This window comes from Aptenodytes forsteri, unplaced genomic scaffold, assembly GCF_000699145.1.
Source record: "Aptenodytes forsteri isolate BGI_AS27 unplaced genomic scaffold, ASM69914v1 Scaffold8, whole genome shotgun sequence".
NCBI classification, from domain to species: Eukaryota; Metazoa; Chordata; class Aves; order Sphenisciformes; family Spheniscidae; genus Aptenodytes; species Aptenodytes forsteri.
The window spans coordinates 5,964,899-5,988,669 of NW_008796218.1; the positions used below are offsets into that span (position 1 = coordinate 5,964,899).

Consider the following 23,771-nt stretch of genomic DNA (forward strand, 5'->3'; position numbering starts at 1 on the left):
CCCCCCCCCGGAGATAGTGTCACAAGACGGCTACTTACATTATTTAGAGAGCGTATGTACAAAAAATTGGCTGTCTTGTAAAAGATTCCTCTTCAATGCCCTAAATATTGTTATCTTAAGATCCTACATTTTTCTGCCATATTCCCCCTCCCTCCTCCCACCCCATATATACACATACCCCCTACATCTCAAAAGAATGAACAGGAGACATTACCTTGAACAGGAGACATTACCTGTTACGGACTTGGTATCTAAGTCAAAATGGTTTCTTATAGTGCACAGTATTTACATGGCAACTGTGCACTGGAGAGTTCACCTTGTATCCTAGTATTTATTTCTATTCTTACACTACATTAAAATGTTTCACCAGACATCAGCAATTTTTCTCTGCACTAGGTCACACTCAACTTTTCCTAATCCATTTTCAATTCTACTTATCATTTACTTTGTTGTATATTATAACAAGTAAACCTTACCTGTTTTGCTGGTGTGGAGGATTTGTTGCCCCCATTCTCTGTTTCAATTTCTGTACCAAGTTCTATGTTACCATTATTCCTGGTAGAGCTTTCTTGTGCTTCGCTGGTTTCATCCTGTTGACAGGTAGTAGCAGGGTTATTTGATTCTTCTTCTATACTGCATTCCTCACCAATGTCTAGATTATTATTCCATTCCTTCATTAACTCCAAGACATGGTCTCCGGACAACATGTGTTACACCTTAGACATAACAGTAAATTTTATTAAAGTTTGACTTCAACAAATCGAGGAACTATTATTAAAAACATAACACCGGAGTAATGGCCCTATTTGTTTTAAACCGTGCACTTTAATCGACAGTCAGACACAAAAAAAATGTTTTCCAAATGCTGATCATCTCTTTTGCAAGCACAACCCTGCAAGCACTACTACTACTATTCTAGTTACGACAGTCAGGAGGGAAACAGATGATCTTTTCCCCAGGACTCCTTCAACTATGGATCCCAAAAATTTGCAAAGGAATTTTAGCTTTTTCTACAAAAGCAATAACAAGAAAACCCAAGGAGTCAGAGAATGGCTCTGAGATTTTTCCACTGCCCCTGCTTCTCCCTGTTTCTGTATCCATCAGTATTTCTTTACATTACTGAGCAAATGAAGGTGCCTAGACAACACTCCCATTTTACTTAGCCTAATCTAGAATGGGTAGTGCAACAATTTATGGGTCCAGAAGGGACAATTTTTATTAGGCTGCTCGGGCTTCTGTCCTCTCAGCTCACACTGAATGATCTGAAATAATTTTGGTTTGATTCTTTTGGCCATTCAGTAACGCTGGCAATTATGTATCTGAAAGTTTGGAGAGAAAGGCAAGTGCATACTATACGCAAAGTTTATACACAACTCTGAAAACTAGAGTTGTCCTGTTATTTATTTTTAAGGGATAATATTTTGTGTTAATACTACCAATCTTCTGATGTTCTTAGAGCACTTCAGTAACAGCAGGGCTATTTTTTTCTAATAGTAATTAATGATATATAGTTACTAGGTAGTTTTTTTATCTGCATTGTACAGATTGGTAAACTGCAACACAGAAAATATAATTATAATGGCTTTTTCTGAGGTCACATAGTGGATCCAACAGAGGAAAGAGGTCACAGATGAAACTTTTTTTAGAGCTCTTTCCCCCATCTTATTAGACTAGCAATTCTTACTTCAAACTCCTATTTTTTTTCTTTTACATGATGACTGACATTTAGAAGGTATTTCCTTTGTTTGAATAGATAGCTATGTACACATATGTGCCAAATGATCAAGGAATAAACACTCATATCCACTAGAAAGGTAAGTTTCAATTTTGCAAAACAACCTCATCTGTTGCAGATGCAGATTTACATTTGCAATTATGACAACTGTAGGCATAACTGATGACACACATTTTAACTACCTCTTTTGCCTGAACAATTATGTAGTTAAATATGTAGCATGCAGTGAATTGCACCCACAAAAGCAGAGGCTGAGTTTAGGCCTTTTTTAAAAGATCTAGACCTTACAGAGTGCCAGATAACCATTTATGTCAATTATCTGTGTTGGCTCATTTGAACACCTGTTGGGTTTAATTCACTAGCACCTGGTGCCAACTGCGAGTAAAAGGAGTGGAAGTTTACTAATTGACAGACTGTGTTGTTTCTGTTTCTTTTGTTTCCATTTCAACTTTTTTTCTGCTCCATTTTTAGGAAGCAAACTTTAGCAGGATTCAAGACAAAAATGCAGAGATATCCAGCTACTTACGGAAAATACAATAAAGTATTTTCTCCATGAACACATCTAACATACAAAGTTTCAAGCCTGATGAGCACCTTTATTCTGTTAATCTTAGTGGCACATACACTAATTTAAAAACACCAAGGAGAAAGACAGGTTGAAGTGATCTTTTTCAAGAGCTGTTCAAAGCATTAGTCTGGAGTATTTTACATTTAGATTTTAGGGGACAAAAATTCAGTTACAGCATGGGGGGGAAGATTTTGGGTAACACCAGTAAACTGAGGGCAGGAAACAGAATTGTTAAATTCTTGATTCATTATCAGACATTCAGAATCCGATAAGCATACCACTGAAACAATTAAAATGTTGTAGAGGTAAACAGAAGAACCTTCAAATTAGGTACAATACACAGTAAATGGAACAACAAGATGTCTGGAAATACTAAAAATTATTCTGATACCATGGGGGAAGTTGACAGAGCCATAGAAAAGCCTTGATGCATACAGAAAGTCTTAGAATTTAAAACAAAACCAATGAAACTATGGACAAGGCAAAAAGGAGCAACTGTCTTGCCTGGTTTCTTGATTTTTCTACGCAGAAGAAAGCTAGAGAAAATGCTTTTGATGTAGTTCAGAGAAATCTTGAGTACAACCATCAATTAAAAAAGGAGACTGATCCACAGAAATGGAAAATGATAACTAAGATGGAATAAACTTACAAGGACAGTGATAGACCAACAAGTAATTACAGATGATACAAACAAAAGGGAACTTGTGTATTAGAAAAATATCATGGAGTGCAACTGCTATTTATTTTATTGAGATATGACAGCAGAATGCATTATTTTGCTGGTAGCAAAAATGTTGAAGTGGTTTCAAGTTTCATATTTTGTGCAGAGTGAAGGTGTATGTGTACTAAATCCACTTGTGTAGCAGATAATTTAGCCCTTATCATTCTTGTCAAATGCCTGCTCTAAAGAATCACAGAAAGTGATCCTCTTGTAAGCCATCCAACCCAGATGTCATCACTTCAGTCAAGGGAAGAAAAAGCAATGCCATGCTCTCACCCAGCACAACCCTTTTTCTCTAGGCAAGTTTACACTGTATATAGAGCCCGAGTCTCCTGCATCTTCAGCAAGTAGTCTGACCACGAGGCTGCCCCACAAAAAGTTGTATCTCTGCCAGTCACTAAAAGAAAGCTGTGATTTTTACTGCATTCTGTCAGGAAACTCATGAGTTGTGTCTGCAGGCCATGTGAGTTTCTAAATCCTAATCTGTAACTCGGCTCTGAACTGCCCAGTGCTGCCAAGGGAGGGAGGTCTAGGTGCACAAAAAGATCCAACTCCAGATAGCTGAGAAAATTTAAGACGGGAAAGTGAGAGGCGGCTTTGTTAAAGCAAGAGCTCTAAGCAGATTTCTTCTCAGAATCATTAGGCATCCTTAGGCATCTCAGTCCTTCATTGGATCAAATTTTTCAAGTCCTCACATAACTTTGGAAATATGCTTAAATAATTTGCAGAACAGGAACACACATACATGCTTTTTGCTGAACTGGGGTTGTAAGTCAGGCACCAGAGAATTTGGGCTTTAGGTATTTTGTTTGCTTGTAAAAGTCAATTTGCCACCAAAAGAAACAAGAAAACTCACACGCTGTACACATGATTTTATATTTAGGGTCTTGCTTTTACTCTTCAGTCAAGCAGACTCATGTACCTGTAAATTTCACCAAAAATCACAGCAGTAACACAGAATTCTAAACCAGAGCTCACCTTCAATGTGCTCAAAAACTCTTCCAACATAAGCAAAAAATAAGTAGAGGAGAGGAAAGAAGAAAAAACCAACCTCACTACCTGAAAGGAAACACCACTTTCCGTTAAATCAGACCTAAGAAAATATCAAATTCTTCTAGTGGGAAGTGAAGAAAAGGAGGTAGAGTATTCTTATAGTTAAAATATCACAATCCATACAATATATAATATTAGGTAGAAAAAAATTGAATAGAGCATATTTTAAAAATCTAGCTTAAAGGAATTGGAAATTACAGTATCAAACCAAAACATGTGTATCCATCAAAATATTTATTGCAAAATAAGATTTACGCTATATTTCATGAATATTATATTCGGTATATAAGTAATATACTCCTGCAGATTATGCAGAAACAACATCTAGTGGTAATACAATCTTTGTCTTTCTTAGAAACTTAAAAATAATATTCTGCAATCCTGTCATCTTTTTTGCTTTTACTTTTTAGTAGATGTAAAAAATTAAATGTGTCTGGAAAAGTTTTAACTGGATTAAAGATCAGAATAATCAAAACTAGTAACAGAATTGCATTAATTAGTACCTCTGATAAATAGTTAATCATCAACCCTTTGCATAGCCCCCGGCCAAAACTATATACGGTCTCAAACTGACAACACATAAACCTCCAGAGGTATCCAACAACTTGAATTGAGCTTGAGGTCATTTGTTTAGCTGTAAGTACATGGTAACTTTTAAACTAAAATTTGAATTGTTAAATTATTGTTCTGGAATATAAAATTGTTGCACCTATGTTTGAAATGCCAGTTTTAATCATACAGAATGACTTGTGACTTCATAAATTTTTGGTACAGATGGTAGGGATTTCCTGGTGGGAGACTGTGGTGCCAAATGCATTTACTCCTATGCAGTAGCTCACATGTCACATGGCACCAAGGGGTTAATTTTTTTTACACACAGAATTCTCTACATGATAATGCACTTTCATGTTCCCCATCTGGCTATTGTAAAATCACAAAGGCTGTAGAGGCACAAGCATGAAGTAGAAACTGGTGTCCTGATTTTCAACGGTACTGAGTATCTGCAACTCCCTCTGAAGTAAGATGGGAGCCACAGGTGCTCAGGAGTTCTGAAAACCAGGCCATATTAGGACATCTCAATGAGCATTTGTTAAAGAATTCTGCATAGTGTCACTTATCACTTGAAGTCCCTGTTTCTTCTCTTTATACTCCTCTAAAAACCTAAGGTTTTTTCCTAGAAATGGAAAAACATTTAACTACCACTTCAAACTTCATGTGTAATACGTATGAAAACCATAAGCAGCATAGGAGAATGCAAATAAGACAACCGGGGGCTTCAAATGGAACATGCAGATGGAAGGTAGAAGGTACAGAACAACAAGGGGGACTCACCTTCACAGTCTGCCTACTGAAGCTGAGGAATTCTTTGCCACAAGTAAATTTTTATATGAGTTTAAAAATATTTGGAGAAATCAGTGGGAAAAAAGTCAACTGAGCTTTATTACCACCACTCTTTTTTGGTTCAGGAAACCCTGAGCAACAAGTGGCTGAAGACTGGTGTAATTTTCCAGTACTGAATGCTTTTCCTGTTCTTATCCTCTAAGCATCTATCCTTGGCCAGACTTCAGAGCGGGCTCCCTGGCAGGAGGGAATTCTGTCAGCAGTCTAGGATGGCCATCTCTCAACTTCTAGAAACATTCAAACTTGAAAAAATTTAAAATATATTTCTGCATTGAAAGTAATGCTTAAAGGTGTTGCACATTTACTGTGAAAGTACAAATGGAAGACAACTGTGATGATGTGAGAAAGACCTTTGACATTACCTTGTATGACCATTCTGGTGTTCTTAGCTCCTTATACAAAATAAATAATTTATGTTAATGAAACAAAAATGTTATTAAATAAATAAATAAATTGGAAGTGTCAGTACTGAACAGAGTTGGGGATGTATTTAGTAGTAAAAATGCTAAACAGGCCCATCAGTATTCAAGAAAACAGGTATACTGGTTGAAAAAAATTTTCAAGAAATTCAGCAGAACCACAACAGGACACTGGGCACTGCACATGCACAGTACTGAGCCCATGGAGCAAGTTCAACCAAGTACCATCTGCGAGCAGAGCAGCTGCACACTGTGCTCGCACACAGCAGATCCAAAGCATCTAATGTTGGAGCTACTGCTCACAGGCAGATGTCTGCCAAAGTCTCCTTTATAACTGGAGACACAGCAACCCAAGCCTTCAAATGGCACTGCAAGTCAGCTCATGCTAACGTAGAGATATTTAAGAGACAAAAATGCCTCCTTGCAGTTCTACTGTACTAGAAAACACTGGCTGGTCACATACAGGAAAGGTTAAAGCGTGAAGGCAAGATCACTGTCTGAAGCACTGTCTCATCCAGAAAGTTTTCCCTTAAGAAAGCAGCTTAAAACTGTGCTAGGAGTAAATCAGCTGGAGGAACAAATGGATTCCATGTGTTTCCAGAGGTCATTTCTGATTGTATTTATTTCTGACCAAATGATGTCTGCAGAAGCTGTCCATTACAGCAGACTTCAGAGCAGGCTCCCTGGCAGGAGGGAATTCTGTCAGCAGTCTAGGATGGCCATCTCTCAACTTTTAGAAACATTCAAACTTGAAAAAATCTAAAATATATTTCTGCATTGAAACTAATGCTTAAAGGTGTTGCACATTTACTGTGAAAGTACAAATGGAAGACAACTAATATGGGGTTGCATTTGTAGATATTTTATAGTTAAGATAACCAGTCTGCTACCTACTTCTTAAATGAAGAAAAGCATTGTAAATTAAAATCTACTTGTGCCTGAAATGTTGTATAGTATGGAGAGAAGGAATGGTTTACTATGAACTATAGGAAGGTCTTGTTGCGTGCAATTATGTTATTATATGGAATTTAGTCTCAAACTTCATGAACATACATGGTGAAAAGTCATAAAATCACGTGAATGGTAGTTTTCCATATCTTCAGTTTCATGAAGCAAGGACACTATGGTACTCATAGTATGGCAGGGCAGAACTGGATGAAAATTGTCTCATTTTTCAGGCCATTGTAGTTACACATTTGCTTGTGGCTATTCTCCTCCACACAAGAATGCACTGAAACTTTGAAAAAAGCTTCTTGTTCAGCTGTACTCAATCAGCAGGAAAGAAGAAAGATGTACGCTAGTCCAGAATGGTTCTTTTGTAGGTGAAGGTGTGAGGCAAAACCAGTGGTCCATTTTGAATAGAGAGCGCTATTTATCCTCCCACATACCAGAATATTTTTCAATGATTCACAGGCATTTCTCTTTCTAGATGGCATTGAAGCCATCTTCTTACAGAAGAAATTAGGGTTTGCTATCATCAGTGTTATCCTTAAGTAACAGATATATGCATTCCCTCTGCTTTAACTTCAACTACAAAATAGTGCAACTGCTTCATCAGACAGCTGAAAGTTCAGTACTCTCACCGTGGCATGGTCTGCAGCCCAGCCAGGAAGCTGGGAGCTCACAGGTTCCCTTTCCAGCACTACAATACACTTGCCTTCAGAATGGCCAGATTTCCCTGTAGTTCAATCTTCTGTTGTTAAATTAAAAAAAAAAAAAAAACCAACAACCAAACCAAACCTTTTATTATAACAGGAATGTTGTGAGAATTAATTAAACCTGACTTGAACTCATACTTCCATATTATGTCAAAACATATGGAAATCAGGTGAAGTTGGTTTGGGTAAGGAACACAGTGTAAAGCTTCCCCTAGTTAACGGGCTTATCAGAAGCCCATGGGATACAAGCAAAACATGTTAATGGATTTGGGAGCTTTGGATAAGGTCCCTACAAGTGTTCTGTTGCTTAGGTTGTGGGTTTTTTAAATTTTCCACCCTACTGAGTTCCACTGAGGCAATACAGCATCTTTATGTACCAAATAAGTAAGAGGTAGAACACAAGGTGAAGAAATGATACCTCCTCAAAACTCACTGTTACCCACTGGTTATCAAGTAATTCATTAGCTGTGATTTGGTGAGCAGGATCGACTTTCAGAAGTAGTCTCAATACTTGTTTTGCTAGGAAAAAAACCCACTACTTGACACATCTCATTTCTGCTAACAACTCGACACATTTTCAACTGAGTGCTTTAATTCAGCAGAGAATATTTTACTTACAATGATATGAAATTAGTTCATGATATCATTTATGTCAATTTATTTTTTAACATCGATTTCGCTTTTCAGAAAATGCATACTACTTAAAAGCAAAAAAAAGGTCAAAACTACTACCTGTGTGGAATTCATTCCAATACTGTCAGCGTTTATTTTGTGAGAGCATTGTGTACTTACCAGCCACACTGTTTCCCAGACCAGATTTTTAAAGCACAGGTCTCCCTTTCTTATTAGTTCAAAAAGCTTTTCTTCTAAGCTTGCTATAAAAGGTGTAAGAAAATTAGGGTCAGTGAACAGATACCTACTATTTTTCACTGGTGAGTCAAAAACTGTGTATTATGGGATCACTGTGAAATCAAAAAGTTCGCAGGACTGGGAAAGCTTCAGAAGAACTCTACAAAAGTGACTCAAGTTCTGACAAATGTGTGTCTCAGAGAGATTTAAAGGAAAAAGGTTATGAGGTTAAAAGGTGATTTAATCTTGGTCACTTGGTATCCACATAAGGAAAAGATAATTGATATTATATGGATTTTTAAAGTAGCAGGCAAAGGTTTAACAAGATACAACAACTGAAGGTAGAAGCTAGAAAAAATTAAACCGAAAACTGAAAATACAGTATTTTGCTATTCTGTAACTCACTCATCCAAATCACTTGGCTAACTGAAAGCTAACCCGTTGCCACCATGTGCAGTATTTCCACCACAGAAATTTTGTTTATTGCACTTTATACTTTATACCGTTTCTTTTGACTTCATGTCAAAGTGATATTTTCAATTACACAATTCAACAATTCTGACCTAGCAACCACTACATTTCAGTAATAAGAACCATCATTAATTCATGTCCCACTGTTTTTAGACTAGTGAGCAAAAACTCCACTGAGTTAATAACAATCACAAGAACTGAAACAACAGCAACAAGACAAAACAGACCGCTCTCAATTTAGGCATTTAAGTCCCAATCAGCTGTCTTTCTAAAAAACAGGTTTTGGATCAAACACAGGTCACTGACTCAGTATAAGAATTACTAGATATGTCTTATTCTGCAGCCTTATTTTATATAAGAAGTCAGGTTAGTCATACATAGTGGTTGCTTGTGTCCCTAAAGTCAAGTATACTGCTGCTCAAAATGTTCCAAGTTCTTACAATCTATGAAATCTGTTCAATTCTCAGTCTAAATTGCTATTCTTCATTGAATAGCAGTAAATCAAAGCAAGTGTGAGTCATCGGAAAATATAGAAGTATATAATATCCTTTTACTGCTACAAAAGATGTATTTTTCAGAACAAAAACATAAAGCAGAAAATACTATGACAAAACAAAACATTTTTAATTTTTCATTTTTTGTTCTGGTATCAAGCTGTACCTCCTTTAGCTACATAGTGTGAACATTGCCTATTTGGCCTAATCTAAACTAAGGTATCAGTAGAAACAGGATAATAAAAAAGCAAAGACATCAGAAATGTCAGAAAAATTTTAAGACAGTCCCATAAGTGTACATATTAAGAGTACATAGGTTCATAAAAATATACCTTGGCTGCGTTCTTGCCCTGTATCTATTTCTTGTTATTTTGGGTAACATTTTTGAGTAAATGTGGTATCTGAATGTCTGTAAATTCAATTTATTCTTTGTGTATCATCTGCTTCTTTTATGCCAGTTGTATTCTTAATGATGTGGTAACAATAAGAAAGGTAAGATATATGAAATGAAAACAAATGCATTCCTTAAAAAAATTGTGTTAATATCAAACCCAGTGTTTAAACTTGCTTTGTATTTGGTTTCTATGACTATTACTGTTAACTAACAGAAGTATTAACCAGAAACATCAACTATAAATGTTTATTAGAGAATATACTTTGAAAGCAAACATTGATCTGTGTTCTACTAATCACATAACAAATGAAAAACCGTACCATGTGATCTGCGTTTTCAATCAAAACTAATAGACAGATTAAATTTCTTATAGATTTTACATCATACTATTCATGCACAACTGACATGCAAAAATTACGTAGCAAATACTTTCAAGAAATTAATACACCTATTTGTGTCCATTTAAAACAAAAAAGAAGTTAACTTCATCAAATAAATTATTTGCATCAAATTATGGTTTTAGTTCTACTCCCAAAACACAGAAGTAGCTACTGAAAATGTAATTGTCACATTCTAGTGAAGGATGCCTGTCACTTTATATCTAAGTAAAATATTCTGGAGTTTCACTCACACGGCTTTAATTTTTAATTTTAAGGTAAAACATAAAATTAATATTTTAGTGCATTTGTCCCAAACTTTTAACCTCAAAATGTCTTCAACAAAAATTGCTGTTTTCTTTTATCCTCCAATTCTCCTTCCCAATCTCCCTCAGGACTTAAATCCACATGGAACTCAATTTAAAGATCAGAAAATGGGAAGAATGCATTCATTTCAGGACACGATATTGTAAGTATTGGCTGGTGACAATGCCCATTATTCTGTTACGCACAGATAGGACTAAATTCTCTCCAGACTAAGGCAGCGACAGACAACAGATAATTTCAGCTAAAGAAATCAAGTTAAGTAGGTGAAACATATCACATGGAACGTTGAAAATCTGTGAAGAAATTTTCTGTGCCTTTAGAAAGGAGCAAAAAGTACCACATTTTCTTAATAGGTTTCTTATTGCTGCAATGCAGGAAGTAATTTATTAGGCATCCCAGACATCTTTAGTTGCACAAAGGTTTTTGAGAACTACTGCAGGGGCCAGAGTCTCTGAGCACACTTGGAAGAACGAGCAAGAAATCCAATAGCGTAGATAGCACAGGAAAAAGAAGCCCCTGACCCTTACCTGTTAGAGAGCAGCATATGGGCCGTTCTCTCAGAGTATGACAGGCAGCAGGACTCTTGCTAGTCTACTCTTTCAATGTGCTGCCATACTTCTGTATTTTAATGGATTTTCTTTTTGTTGGTTACTATTGTGTATGCTTCTATAGAAACGAAACAGAAAGTATAAAGTACACCTCAGTTTAAATTACATATAAAAATCCATCACGCTGGCATTGCCCCATTATGCAGAGGCAACCCTGTGCATTAAGATTCATGAAAACAGAGTTCATGAGTCACCTCAGGGCTTATGCTCCCCATATAGGTAGAGACTGAGCCTGTCGTGGCAATAATACCCTTGGTACCAAGATGGAGCATGCCATCTGCACTGCAAAAAGAGCTCTGGCAGCTAGCAAATTACCAGGGAGGTATTAGCTGTAGCCTGGAAGGGTCAAAGTTGTGATGGTAGCAATAACGGCTCTAACAGTATCTTTAAGCCCATTAAAGGAGCACCAGGAGCACAAGCTTTTATTCAGGGTGGGGAACAAAGTAATTTGCAAAAACAGAATTAAAATCAGAAGGTGATCTCATGGCTTTTGTATTACTATTTTCAAATTAAGCAATAAAAAGGAGTATGAATTGTATTCTATTAATTCATACATGGTATTTTCATTCTTGTGCAGTCAACACAACAAGGGGTGAATTAATGTTACTTTGTTCTGATGCTGTTGTGATTACAAAATGCTAATTTTAAAAAATATTTATATTGCTAATTAAGGAAGAAGGTCAGAAGTTCTAAGCTCTGGCTGCAATCAACACAGTTCACTGCTCTGAATTTTACAAGTTCTGAGCTGTGAATTGTGCTGATTGCAGGCACTGCTCTGGATTCTTATTAGCCAGTCAAACCATCCAATTTCTACCAACCATTTTATAATATATTTTATTGTATTACGTTGTGCAAATCCTACTACCGTGATGCAAACATTAATATCATGAAGTACAACAATAAAACTCATTCTGTATCAGCATAAAAAGTACACATGGATTTTAGAAATTAAAAAAGAATAATAATAAAGGCAATAAAGCTACGAACACTTCATCATGCTGACACAGAAGAAAAGTGAGCTAATTGTATAGAAAAGAAACTGAGGAACCAAAACAAAGTGGAAAGAAAAAACAAACAAAGAAAAGCCAGAAAAGAGGAGGTTATGAAACTGTGTGCCTGTGTCTGCATGCTCATGCACAAAGTCTTAAAATATAAAAGAACTCAGCTGTATGCAACAAAAGTAAAACAATCACAGGACAGAAATACTAACAACAAATGAAATGGCAAGTGGTAATGTTCTAAAACATTGGCATTAAAGCATCATCTGGGGGCAACTGAGAGAAGAAACAGCCTGAAAGTGGGGGAAAAAAACCATGCAAATACATTATGAAAGAAAAAAAGTCCCTGCATACAATGTGACATTTTAGTTGCATCATGTGAACGGTAATTTATGTACTTTGCTACAATTTATGTTTAATTACTGGGGTACCTTTTTATATTCTTTAGCTAGTATAGGCAGGATAAGATTTTTCAGAGAGGAATTATTATTTTGTAACCAAGAAAAATGTTATAAATGATGAAAGACTTCAATAAAAATATGCATGTACTCTTGCAAATGTAAAACCTCATTTCTTCCTCTAATAACAGCAGACTAATAAACTTTCAAGGGACACGGATAACCTGTACAGGGAGACCTGGCAGCCCTCGAACACCTCAGTTACAGAGTTACCACAGGCAGAGGTGGAGAAGGAAAGCCCTTACCCTGATTGCACAGTTTGTGTAATCCATTTGAGGATTTGACCAATAATCTGTAAATCAATAACTTAGTTCTCATATATAGATCCAGCCAACATATGAAAAAGAGAAGCCTAAACTCTCAGTTTACTTTTACTGTGTTTCACTGCAATATTCTGAATATTCTGTTATTTCAGGATTATAAAGTGGTTCATAAATCAAATACTCAATTTTTAACACTGAACTGTATCTTTTACTTTATTTTGCATAGAAATTTGTAATGTTTACATACAAGCAATTATAAGAGTTCAGTCTTTTGTGAAGGTTTAGCATACAGGTTTATTTTTTATTTCAGTGCAAAATTGTAAGTACTTGTATTATAAATGGGTCTGTACATTTTATATTACTTTTACAAGCTACTTACAGCATGTACATAATGACACCTGTGCTCCAAATATCACACTGTTGGCTGTAGTCATAGGCACTGATAACTTCAGGAGCTGCCAACCAAGCAGAAAAAATAGTATTAATAATACAAAAAAAAACTTTTAAATGCTTAAACACAAAGCATGAAGAATGTGCTGATGTGGTATAATTTATTCCCATATGTAAAGGGGAACCAACAGCAGATGTTTAAATGAATAATGTACAGACCTTAACAATTCATGCTGATGTGTCCTCACTTTTATCATTTAGCTGTAAAGGGGGTGGTGACATTGTGACATTAGCTGTATGATTATACTTAGTACTCTTTTTCCCCACAATGAGTTATTAAAGCAGTATTCATAACACACTGACTTAAAGTACTGCAAGACACCATACAAACTTCTTTTTTTCTCCCAGATATGTGTAGTGCATAAGAACACAGGGGTTTTGCAAAACACAAGAGCCTCTGTTTGCACATATTACCTTGAATACATCGTATGATGAACAAAATCCATGCCAAAATACTCTAAAATAAAAATTTTCAAACCTATTTATTTATATCCTAGATTAAAAATTCACAAATTATAATCTATTCACTAATCACTTTATATTATTTGTCACATGTCAAAAGGATGCTGCTTTGGGGCCATCTTAGTGATATTTTATCTACTATATCATGGGAGATGTGGTCGTGAGTTCACAGCAAAATCTATGGTCCTCACTTCCAGAATCAATGGAGATGACATACTTAGCCCCAGTAAGGAACAGAAGATAAAAACCTTCACGCAGTAAAAGAGGAGATTGACAGAGACTATTTTATTTGGTGTTGTCCCACCAAATCAAAAAGCTTGTTTAACTGTCACCTCAGGTTTTTATGTTTTAGGTAGGTACCAAGCTTCAGATATCTAATTATTATGTCAAGGAACTTAAAATGGTTAACTTAATGGTTTGATAATATCACAACTGGTAAAACAAGACTTTAAAGGAGATTCTTAGCATTAATATTGCCAAACTAGCCAAAACCTACAGTATCATCTCATTTTTAATTGATTGTTTTGAGAACATTTTAAACAACAGTAATTCATGCTATTAACATCCTGGGAAAACTTACAAACTTTTATAAGTTTATATCCTTATACACATATCCTACAGAAAATAAAATTACTGAATCAGGAAATTGCTATTACTTTTATAATTTTTTTTTTTTAATTAATAAACCAGTCTGGTTAAATTGTGAATTTCCACAAGTCTCACACACAAGAAGGGAGTATACAAAAGACGGAAATAAGAACAAAAGGAAAATGTAAGCATAGAGGGGCAAAATCAGAAAGGAAAAATGAGAAGCAGCTAACAAGGGACATAACTAAAAATGAAATAATCTATAAGTATATGAGTAGTAGGAAGACAATAAATAAAGAGGCTGGTATTGTATTCAACCGAGAATGCAACTGATAGATGATGCTCAGAAGGCATATGTATTTAATGTCTTCTTACATCAATCTTAACCAAAATGTCAACTGCAAGCAGTGGATAGCACCATCAATATCAATGATGAAGGGGCAAGACCTCAGTTTTTTACAGAGAAGCAAAAGGTTAGCAAGTACTTAAGTTGGAAATTTTAAAATCAGCCCTAACCGATAAAATTCATTCTAGACTATTTTAAAAACTGACAAGACTTTTCAGATCTATTAGTGGTTCAAGAACTATTAGTGGAAGGCAGGTAAAATACGTGAAAACTGAAAAAGTCAATCATGGTATCTCTCCGTAAGAGGGTGGAAAAGCTGGCATCAAAGAATTACAGAAGTGTCCCATTAATTTTAATTCCCAGGAAAATATTGGGAATAATAAGCACCTAGAAGAAAACAAAAAGGTAAGTAACAGCCATTATGCACCTGTCAGGAACAAATCTCACTGTAGCACAGATTGACAGGCTTCGGGGTTAGAGGAGGAACACTAAATATCACATATCTCTATTTTAGTAAGGCTTTTGATACTGTCTCACATAACTTTTTTCATAATACTGTCTACATTAAAATATCACAGGAACAATGCACACTTGTTTATAAAAAATGCTTCTCAGAAAGTAGTTGTAACTTGTTCATTGTCAAAGTGGAAGGCTGCATCAAGGGATGTTTTGTAGGTGTCTGTCCTCGGCGTGATACCATTATCTTTGATGACCTGGATGATCCAAGAGAGAACATGCTTATTAAACCTTATTAAGTCAACATCAAGCCAGGAATGACTGTAAGTATATTGAAAGACAAGCTCAGAACACAAACACAAGGAGAAGAGCTGGTCAGGCAGCAGCTCAAGGACTGTTGCGAATCACAAGCTGAACATAACCGTTCCAGTGTTACCAGACAACGCCTCTGCGAGGCAGGATTAGCATAAAACAGACACTCTGGTACAAAACCTCATTGTGCACACCTGCCCTTTCTGAGGAAGCCAAGGCCAACACTCCACCCTTTGTCTGGGCTAGAAGCCTATTTAAATATGCCAGGTGAAAAACAGGCCAATGGCCTGATTCCCAGCATGTGCCTCTTGTTCTTTTATGTGGACTTCAGAGTCCTTAAATAGATTACAAAAAGACGGTCATCACCTGTGTTTTATACGCAAGCCTAAGGTCTGCAGTACATACAAAACAATCCTTCCACTCAGCCCAGCACTGGTGAGGCTTCAACTAGATATTGTGCTCAGTTTTGGATACTCCCATTTTAACATAATAGGTACCAAATGGAGTATGGCGAGTCAATTGCAAGATCAGAAATGCAGGACAGGACTGAGAAAATTCATCCTGTTTAGTCTAAATAACAAGAGACCAAGGGAGAAGTGTGATATCAGATTGCTGAAAATAGGAAGGTGGCTACCTGTTCTTCATATCCATGATGGATAGGGCAAGAAATAATAGTCTGAAATTATGAAGCGCTGTTCCAGCCTTTTCTTTAGCCCTGTGCATAGGCTCCCACCACCTCCCTTAGGTCAGCTCTAGCAATTATGTGGCTGCAGTACAGAAAATAAAATTACTGAATCAGGAAATTGCTATTACTTTTATAATTTTTTTTTTTAATTAATAAACCAGTCTGGTTAAATTGTGAATTTCCACAAGTCTCACACACAAGAAGGGAGTATACAAAAGACGGAAATAAGAACAAAAGGAAAATGTAAGCATAGAGGGGCAAAATCAGAAAGGAAAAATGAGAAGCAGCTAACAAGGGACATAACTAAAAATGAAATAATCTATAAGTATATGAGTAGTAGGAAGACAATAAATAAAGAGGCTGGTATTGTATTCAACCGAGAATGCAACTGATAGATGATGCTCAGAAGGCATATGTATTTAATGTCTTCTTACATCAATCTTAACCAAAATGTCAACTGCAAGCAGTGGATAGCACCATCAATATCAATGATGAAGGGGCAAGACCTCAGTTTTTTACAGAGAAGCAAAAGGTTAGCAAGTACTTAAGTTGGAAATTTTAAAATCAGCCCTAACCGATAAAATTCATTCTAGACTATTTTAAAAACTGACAAGACTTTTCAGATCTATTAGTGGTTCAAGAACTATTAGTGGAAGGCAGGTAAAATACGTGAAAACTGAAAAAGTCAATCATGGTATCTCTCCGTAAGAGGGTGGAAAAGCTGGCATCAAAGAATTACAGAAGTGTCCCATTAATTTTAATTCCCAGGAAAATATTGGGAATAATAAGCACCTAGAAGAAAACAAAGAGGTAAGTAACAGCCATTATGCACCTGTCAGGAACAAATCTCACTGTAGCACAGATTGACAGGCTTCGGGGTTAGAGGAGGAACACTAAATATCACATATCTCTATTTTAGTAAGGCTTTTGATACTGTCTCACATAACTTTTTTCATAATACTGTCTACATTAAAATATCACAGGAACAATGCACACTTGTTTATAAAAAATGCTTCTCAGAAAGTAGTTGTAACTTGTTCATTGTCAAAGTGGAAGGCTGCATCAAGGGATGTTTTGTAGGTGTCTGTCCTCGGCGTGATACCATTATCTTTGATGACCTGGATGATCCAAGAGAGAACATGCTTATTAAACCTTATTAAGTCAACATCAAGCCAGGAATGACTGTAAGTATATTGAAAGACAAGCTCAGAACACAAACACAAGGAGAAGAGCTGGTCAGGCAGCAGCTCAAGGACTGTTGCGAATCACAAGCTGAACATAACCGTTCCAGTGTTACCAGACAACGCCTCTGCGAGGCAGGATTAGCATAAAACAGACACTCTGGTACAAAACCTCATTGTGCACACCTGCCCTTTCTGAGGAAGCCAAGGCCAACACTCCACCCTTTGTCTGGGCTAGAAGCCTATTTAAATATGCCAGGTGAAAAACAGGCCAATGGCCTGATTCCCAGCATGTGCCTCTTGTTCTTTTATGTGGACTTCAGAGTCCTTAAATAGATTACAAAAAGACGGTCATCACCTGTGTTTTATACGCAAGCCTAAGGTCTGCAGTACATACAAAACAATCCTTCCACTCAGCCCAGCACTGGTGAGGCTTCAACTAGATATTGTGCTCAGTTTTGGATACTCCCATTTTAACATAATAGGTACCAAATGGAGTATGGCGAGTCAATTGCAAGATCAGAAATGCAGGACAGGACTGAGAAAATTCATCCTGTTTAGTCTAAATAACAAGAGACCAAGGGAGAAGTGTGATATCAGATTGCTGAAAATAGGAAGGTGGCTACCTGTTCTTCATATCCATGATGGATAGGGCAAGAAATAATAGTCTGAAATTATGAAGCGCTGTTCCAGCCTTTTCTTTAGCCCTGTGCATAGGCTCCCACCACCTCCCTTAGGTCAGCTCTAGCAATTATGTGGCTGCAGGTGAGCTAACTGAAAATTTATAATGAAAAAAGTTATTAGATCATGGCCTGTAGGCATAAGTTTAAGCTGATTGTCAAACTGAAGGTTCAGGGCAGACAGGAGGAAAAATTTCTAGGGGGATAATGAAACATCAGAATAGAGTGCCAGGGAAGATTACAGAGTCTCCATTACTGGAGGTCCTTAAGTACACTTTACACAAATATTCATCAGAAATGACTTAAGTATAGCTGCTTCTTTCTTTGGACAGAGAAATAAATCAAATTACTTGAGGTCCCTTCCAGTGTTGAGACTGTGTTTTTGTCATGATTAGTAAATCAGAAAGTAATTTCATCCCATGCAACCCCCTCACTTAAAGAAGTATTTAATACTACTAGTATTTCATCAATCAAAATGTCAGAAGGACTAATTATCTTCCTCCAAAAAGGATTTCTTTTTTGCTTCAGTCTGTTATAAGCAAGCTGTGAAATGCATTGCTGGTATATACCATTGAGGAAAAGAACTTCATAGAATTAAAAAATGAATGCTATATTGGATAATGAAGTGAAGCATGTGGTATAAATCAGAAAGGGGTACAAATCTTTATATTATGGAATGCAAAGCATTCATTGCCTAAAAAGAAAAAACCCTGAAAAGCATGCCCTTTGGACAGGCTACGTCATAATTACCTGCTTTCGTGGTTTTTTTCAACTTCCATTTCAACATCAAATAATAATCAGTGTCATACACTGGGATAGACACATTGTTTGGATGGAAATTTTCGAAGAAAAACCTGGTGTAGAATTTAATCCCATTATTTAGCTAGAGGTTCCTAAAAGTTTCTGCAGCACATCAGAAGTTACAAATTATCTTTACGTAACCAGAGGGAGGTACTGTGATTCAGGTAGCACTGTTGGCTTCAAAAACACCCAGCACCAGAAAAAGCTGACCTTGTAACAACGAAATATGTTACTTGCACTGAACTTAACTTAGCAATAATACAAGGTAGACTGAGACAGTTTGGAGACAACATCATGTAGAATGGAAATGCAAAGTGAGTGTTGTCTGCATGGAGGGCATGATAAAGCTCATGAGAAAATAAGAAGAAATTAGTTCTGCATATCATCTAAGATATTGTAATGAATACCTGATGGGCTAGGGGAGCAGAGAGAAAAAAACAGCACAAAAGAAGTGCCTGACAATGAACAACACAGCATCATCAAGTAATATCATCAGACAAGAACCCGGACTCCTCTACAGCAACATCTAAGATCTGATCAAAATCTTCCCTAACTGCTACCTTCCTTTGCTGTGGTAGACATAGAGTTAATTTCATGCAGCCTGTAGGTATTGATTATAAAGTTACTCCCTGCATGACACGGCATGTCACTGCTTGCACTCTGAAGAGGTACAACCAGCTGGAATAGCTGTTTGTCCTCACTGTAGGGACCTGCTTGCTTGTCTCCTTTAGGGACTGGATAGTGAGTGGAGTGAGAACATCCCCTCAATCATCTGGCCCAAGCGGTGACTGGCAGCAATCCTCAGCTGGTGTGCAACAGTTGTACCTCTTTTCCCATGAGTACTTGAGAAGTATGGAGTTCTTCTGTCTCTCTTATGCAGAAGGCAGTTTGAAAAGAATTAGTTACCTTGCATTAAAACCGGCTCTTTGAATCTCTGATTACCTCTGGCCACCAATGGCACATTTGCAAAAACCACACGCACTTGATTTCAGATTCTTTGGTCAGTAATGCCTCCTGTCAACTTTGTCTAGACTTTAAGTATCCATGAACCTTCCAAGGTGGGCTTAAAGGATGACACAACCTTAAATACCATTCAAGTTCTTAACCAATGAAGAATTTCAGAGGTTTTGAACTTCCAGAATAGGAAGAAGGAACATGTGTAGGCAAACATACACCAGAGCTGATTTAAAATAAATCATTGTTTGATTTCTTCAGAGCCCCATTTACCTCCACTCCAGTTTGCTGAACCAGTAGAGGTAGACAATAAAGCCCATGCCTATTAAAAGAAACCTTACCAAAAAAGCACTACTCATCACCTGTCCCTGAAAAGGGGATGTAAAGAACCTATGCAGCTGTTCTGCTTACCTACCAGAAATATATGCCTCAAAAGACCTATGAAGGCTGACTGAATAACAGCACAATGAAATACAATTATTTTCAAGAGATCTTAGGTCATCCCTAATGTTGTTTGATAGAGGTAGCATCCAAATTAAAATGGTGATTCCATATCCTTTCAACAAAAGCTACAAATAGCTGAAGAGATGACATTTTTCTGTAGGACAAAATCTGAGCTTGCAAGGCATGTACCTTAGCTTCCTTTCCTTAGAGTAGAACTCAAAAAGAAAATGAATCATAATTGAAATTCAGAATACACAAACTTGAAATGAAACCTGCATATCGCTCTGTCTGAAGCCAACAGTGAAAGATGACTCTGCCAAACGAACCCAGGTCTATTTCAAGAAGTTAGGGGAAGGGGAGAAAAAACTATGCAGCTATTGGGTCAAGGATGGTTCTATCATACCCTTCAGAAAAACCTTGGAAGCTCAGAAGATGTGCACTTCCTGGCTGGAGGTAGAGGCTAGAGGTGCAAGGCCTCTGTGGAACCTGGCTACCGTCAGCAGAGAAAGAATTGAGAGAGCTGACCCTTGCAGATCTCGCAGCCAGTCTACATACCTTTAACAATAAGTGTTGACATCTCAGATGAATAAAGACAATAAGGGGTCACTCCTACTAGACACCACTAGCCAAAAGAAACAGAAAGGCACGTAGAGTGGAGTGCATATGGACAAGCCACATAAATTCACTATTTTTTTCATATATATATGTAGTAGCATAACAAGTATAACAAGTAGTAAGCATGTTTAAAACACCAGCAAGTATCAGGATTTTGCCAGCTGCCTCGCCCTGATACCTATTGATACCTGTCACAACCTGTCCCCTCCAGATCCTCAGGAGAAAGCCTGATCTCTGACAGACCACAGGGAGAGAAAGAGAGAGAGACAGTGTAAGCCAAGGATCCAACAGTTGCACCATACTGCGAACAAGCACAGTGTTAATCTGTGGAATTTGCTGCTACGTAGAAGCTATAACTTAGTAAAATGGACAAATCAGAAACAGATACTATGAACATTCACATTCGTATAATGCAAAAGGCATATGAAATGTAAATTCTTATAATGATGGACAATTTATCCCACAGCAGCTGCATAAGATCTGATGAGACCCACTAAAAGGTTGTTATCAGTTATAGCTCCACCTTTCTGTGAAGCTGATGCTTTGGGTCTCAGAGATAATTGTATGAGATTAGAAATATAGGCAGTTTAAGCTAGTACGACAATTCCTGTGAGAAAAAAAAAGAAGAAAAAGAAGGGGCTTAGAGATCATATGACTCTTTGTGACCTGGAAGGAATCTAGCAAGTTGTAGCTCTTAAAAAGAATGAAGCACTGAACTTACCCATGTGTACAGGGGTCCCACAGATAGACTGAAACATGCTTTCACTGCCACCAGTCTGTTGTACAGCTAAACCGAAGTCAGCCACCTAGTAGGAAAAAATACGGTATTAACGCTAGCAATAAAGATGGACTTTTTTCATGCTTTGTCAAGTGCAGAAGTTACTGTTTGTAGTCAAAATGCTGAAGTCAGAGAAAAAAACATTAAAAATGAGACTTCCATCTAATGATCTTCAGTCTTTTCCTCCCCTATTCTTCCATACAGATAAGCAAGTTTGTGCCGAACACCACTAATGTTTGTCCTGTAATTACTTTGCTGGGCAATTTGTTCCACTATCTAAGTGGTTTTTTAATGTAACAGTTTTTTCCTTGACATTCAAGCTCACATTAAACTAAGTATCCTCCAAGGACACAGGCCAAATCCCTGCTGACTGCTTTACCTTCTCTGGGAATAAAGCAGGTTGGAAAGCCCAACTAGAGCAGACTGATGGTGGAGACGCTACATTGCTGTGGGCAAGGAGGGACAGAGACCGAAGTTAGGAGGTCAAGATAAATAAAACCAAGTTGCTGATAAATCGGAGTGCTGCTTGTTAAGAACCTAAATGAAAACCTAAACTGTCACATGAACATGGACAACTCCTCAACTGATGGCTACAGCATGCTCTCTGTGGGTCCGTTCCTCCTCACAGCTGTTGGGACGTGTAGCAGCAGGAAAGACAAATGGCTGGAAATGTGCCTCCCTTGTCTCCACCAGAAAGAGATGATCCTTGGCATGGCTCCAAACCCAACTATGCAGCAGACCTTCCCCCTCTGCCTTCAGGGCAGCCTTTCAGGGCCAACCGGTCAGTGGGTCAGCAGCTTTGGCCCACTGAAATTTGCACCTCATATTATATTGCACAAATGCATTTGTTCTCGTCCATTAGACTGATACGGATTCCACTGCCTCTCAAGCTGGTCTTTAAGAAAAGAGGATGCAAACTGAAAATTTCACTTCCTGGAGGCAGTTTTCTATTTGTTGTTTTGCTGGTCTGAACCAGACATCAGAGTACACCACCAGCTCCAACATTCAACCAAAAGGTGATGGCTAGAAAATCTTAACTAAAACCAAAACTTAACTTTGATTTGGTTTAAGTTGAACCAAATGAATTTTATTCTATACAGAAGTAGAGTGAGCAAATTAAGAAAGAGAGAGATCATACCCACATTTAGAAATTTCTCTCTTGTCCAGTTATAATCCTGGAATTCACTGAAACAGAGGTTCGTGTGTCCACCCTCTCCCAACCCTCCAAAAAAAACCTTTACAGTGGGCAAAGTTTTAACTACAAAGCTAGGGGTTGTGGTTAGGTTTGGTTTGGGTTTGGTTTGTTGTTTGGGTTTTTTTTTTTCCTTTAGCAAGGGCAAAATCCATCTTGCCCTTGGTTGGAGATTTAATAATCCTGGAATTCACTGAAACAGAGGTTCGTGTGTCCACCCTCTCCCAACCCTCCAAAAAAAACCTTTACAGTGGGCAAAGTTTTAACTACAAAGCTAGGGGTTGTGGTTAGGTTTGGTTTGGGTTTGGTTTGTTGTTTGGGTTTTTTTTTTTGGGGGGGGGGTAAAAAAAGAAAACACACACAAAAAAACAACTTCAGCTGCTCCTTTTCGCTTTAGTGGTGTCTATGAGTGAAAACTACTTTCCCAAGTTTACGTTAGTTAACCCACTATGAAGGAATAAGATTATTAAGATTATTGCATTCTGCCTCCTCGCCACTTTAAGCACTGTGTATTTGAGATATTAGTGAAATGAAAGTGAAATGAAATGGGGCCAAATTATGGTTGCCTCTAAAAGTTACCTGTAAGGAGACAAAACTAAAAGTCTGTGTGCTTCAAATAATTGTCATGCCATAATCAGCACTATATCAAAGCCCTGGAAGTGAAAAAAAGTTGACTTAAAATATTAGAGTCATGCTGTACACCCTGATGAAATAAGTGGTTTGGTCATAAATTTAGTATTTTGGCATTCCAGGATATTACAGTTCAGCCACTGTACCTTCTTTGTTAATGGGGAAAACAAATTGTGGGGGAGTGGGAGGGGTGGAGGGTAGCACCTCCTATTCTCTAGTACCTCCTTGCAGGTATCTTGGATGTCCTAGAATAGGCTGTTATTACCTAAACTCACTTCCTTCTTCCCTTTCCTTTCCCATGTGACAAAACCACGAGGAGCTCTGATATTCAAATGAGGGGGAGGGGGGGGGAAATCACTCACAGCATCTTCCATACAGGTATAATACTCCACATACACACAAA

At 37.3% G+C, this 23,771-nt stretch overlaps 1 protein-coding gene across 1 annotated transcript in view; it reads right to left on the minus strand.

Annotated features, from left to right (window-relative positions):
- The window catches only part of STK33 (serine/threonine kinase 33), a gene marked incomplete at its 5' end in the record, with an annotated part of 35,236 nt that overhangs the window by 5,536 nt on the left and 5,929 nt on the right, over window positions 1–23,771 (minus strand). Inside the window, 6 exon segments of the mRNA XM_009288897.1 lie at window positions 477–694; window positions 7,551–7,575; window positions 7,989–8,074; window positions 8,344–8,471; window positions 13,177–13,249; window positions 21,490–21,574. Of these exon segments, the coding sequence (XP_009287172.1) occupies window positions 477–694; window positions 7,551–7,575; window positions 7,989–8,074; window positions 8,344–8,471; window positions 13,177–13,249; window positions 21,490–21,574 (615 nt within the window).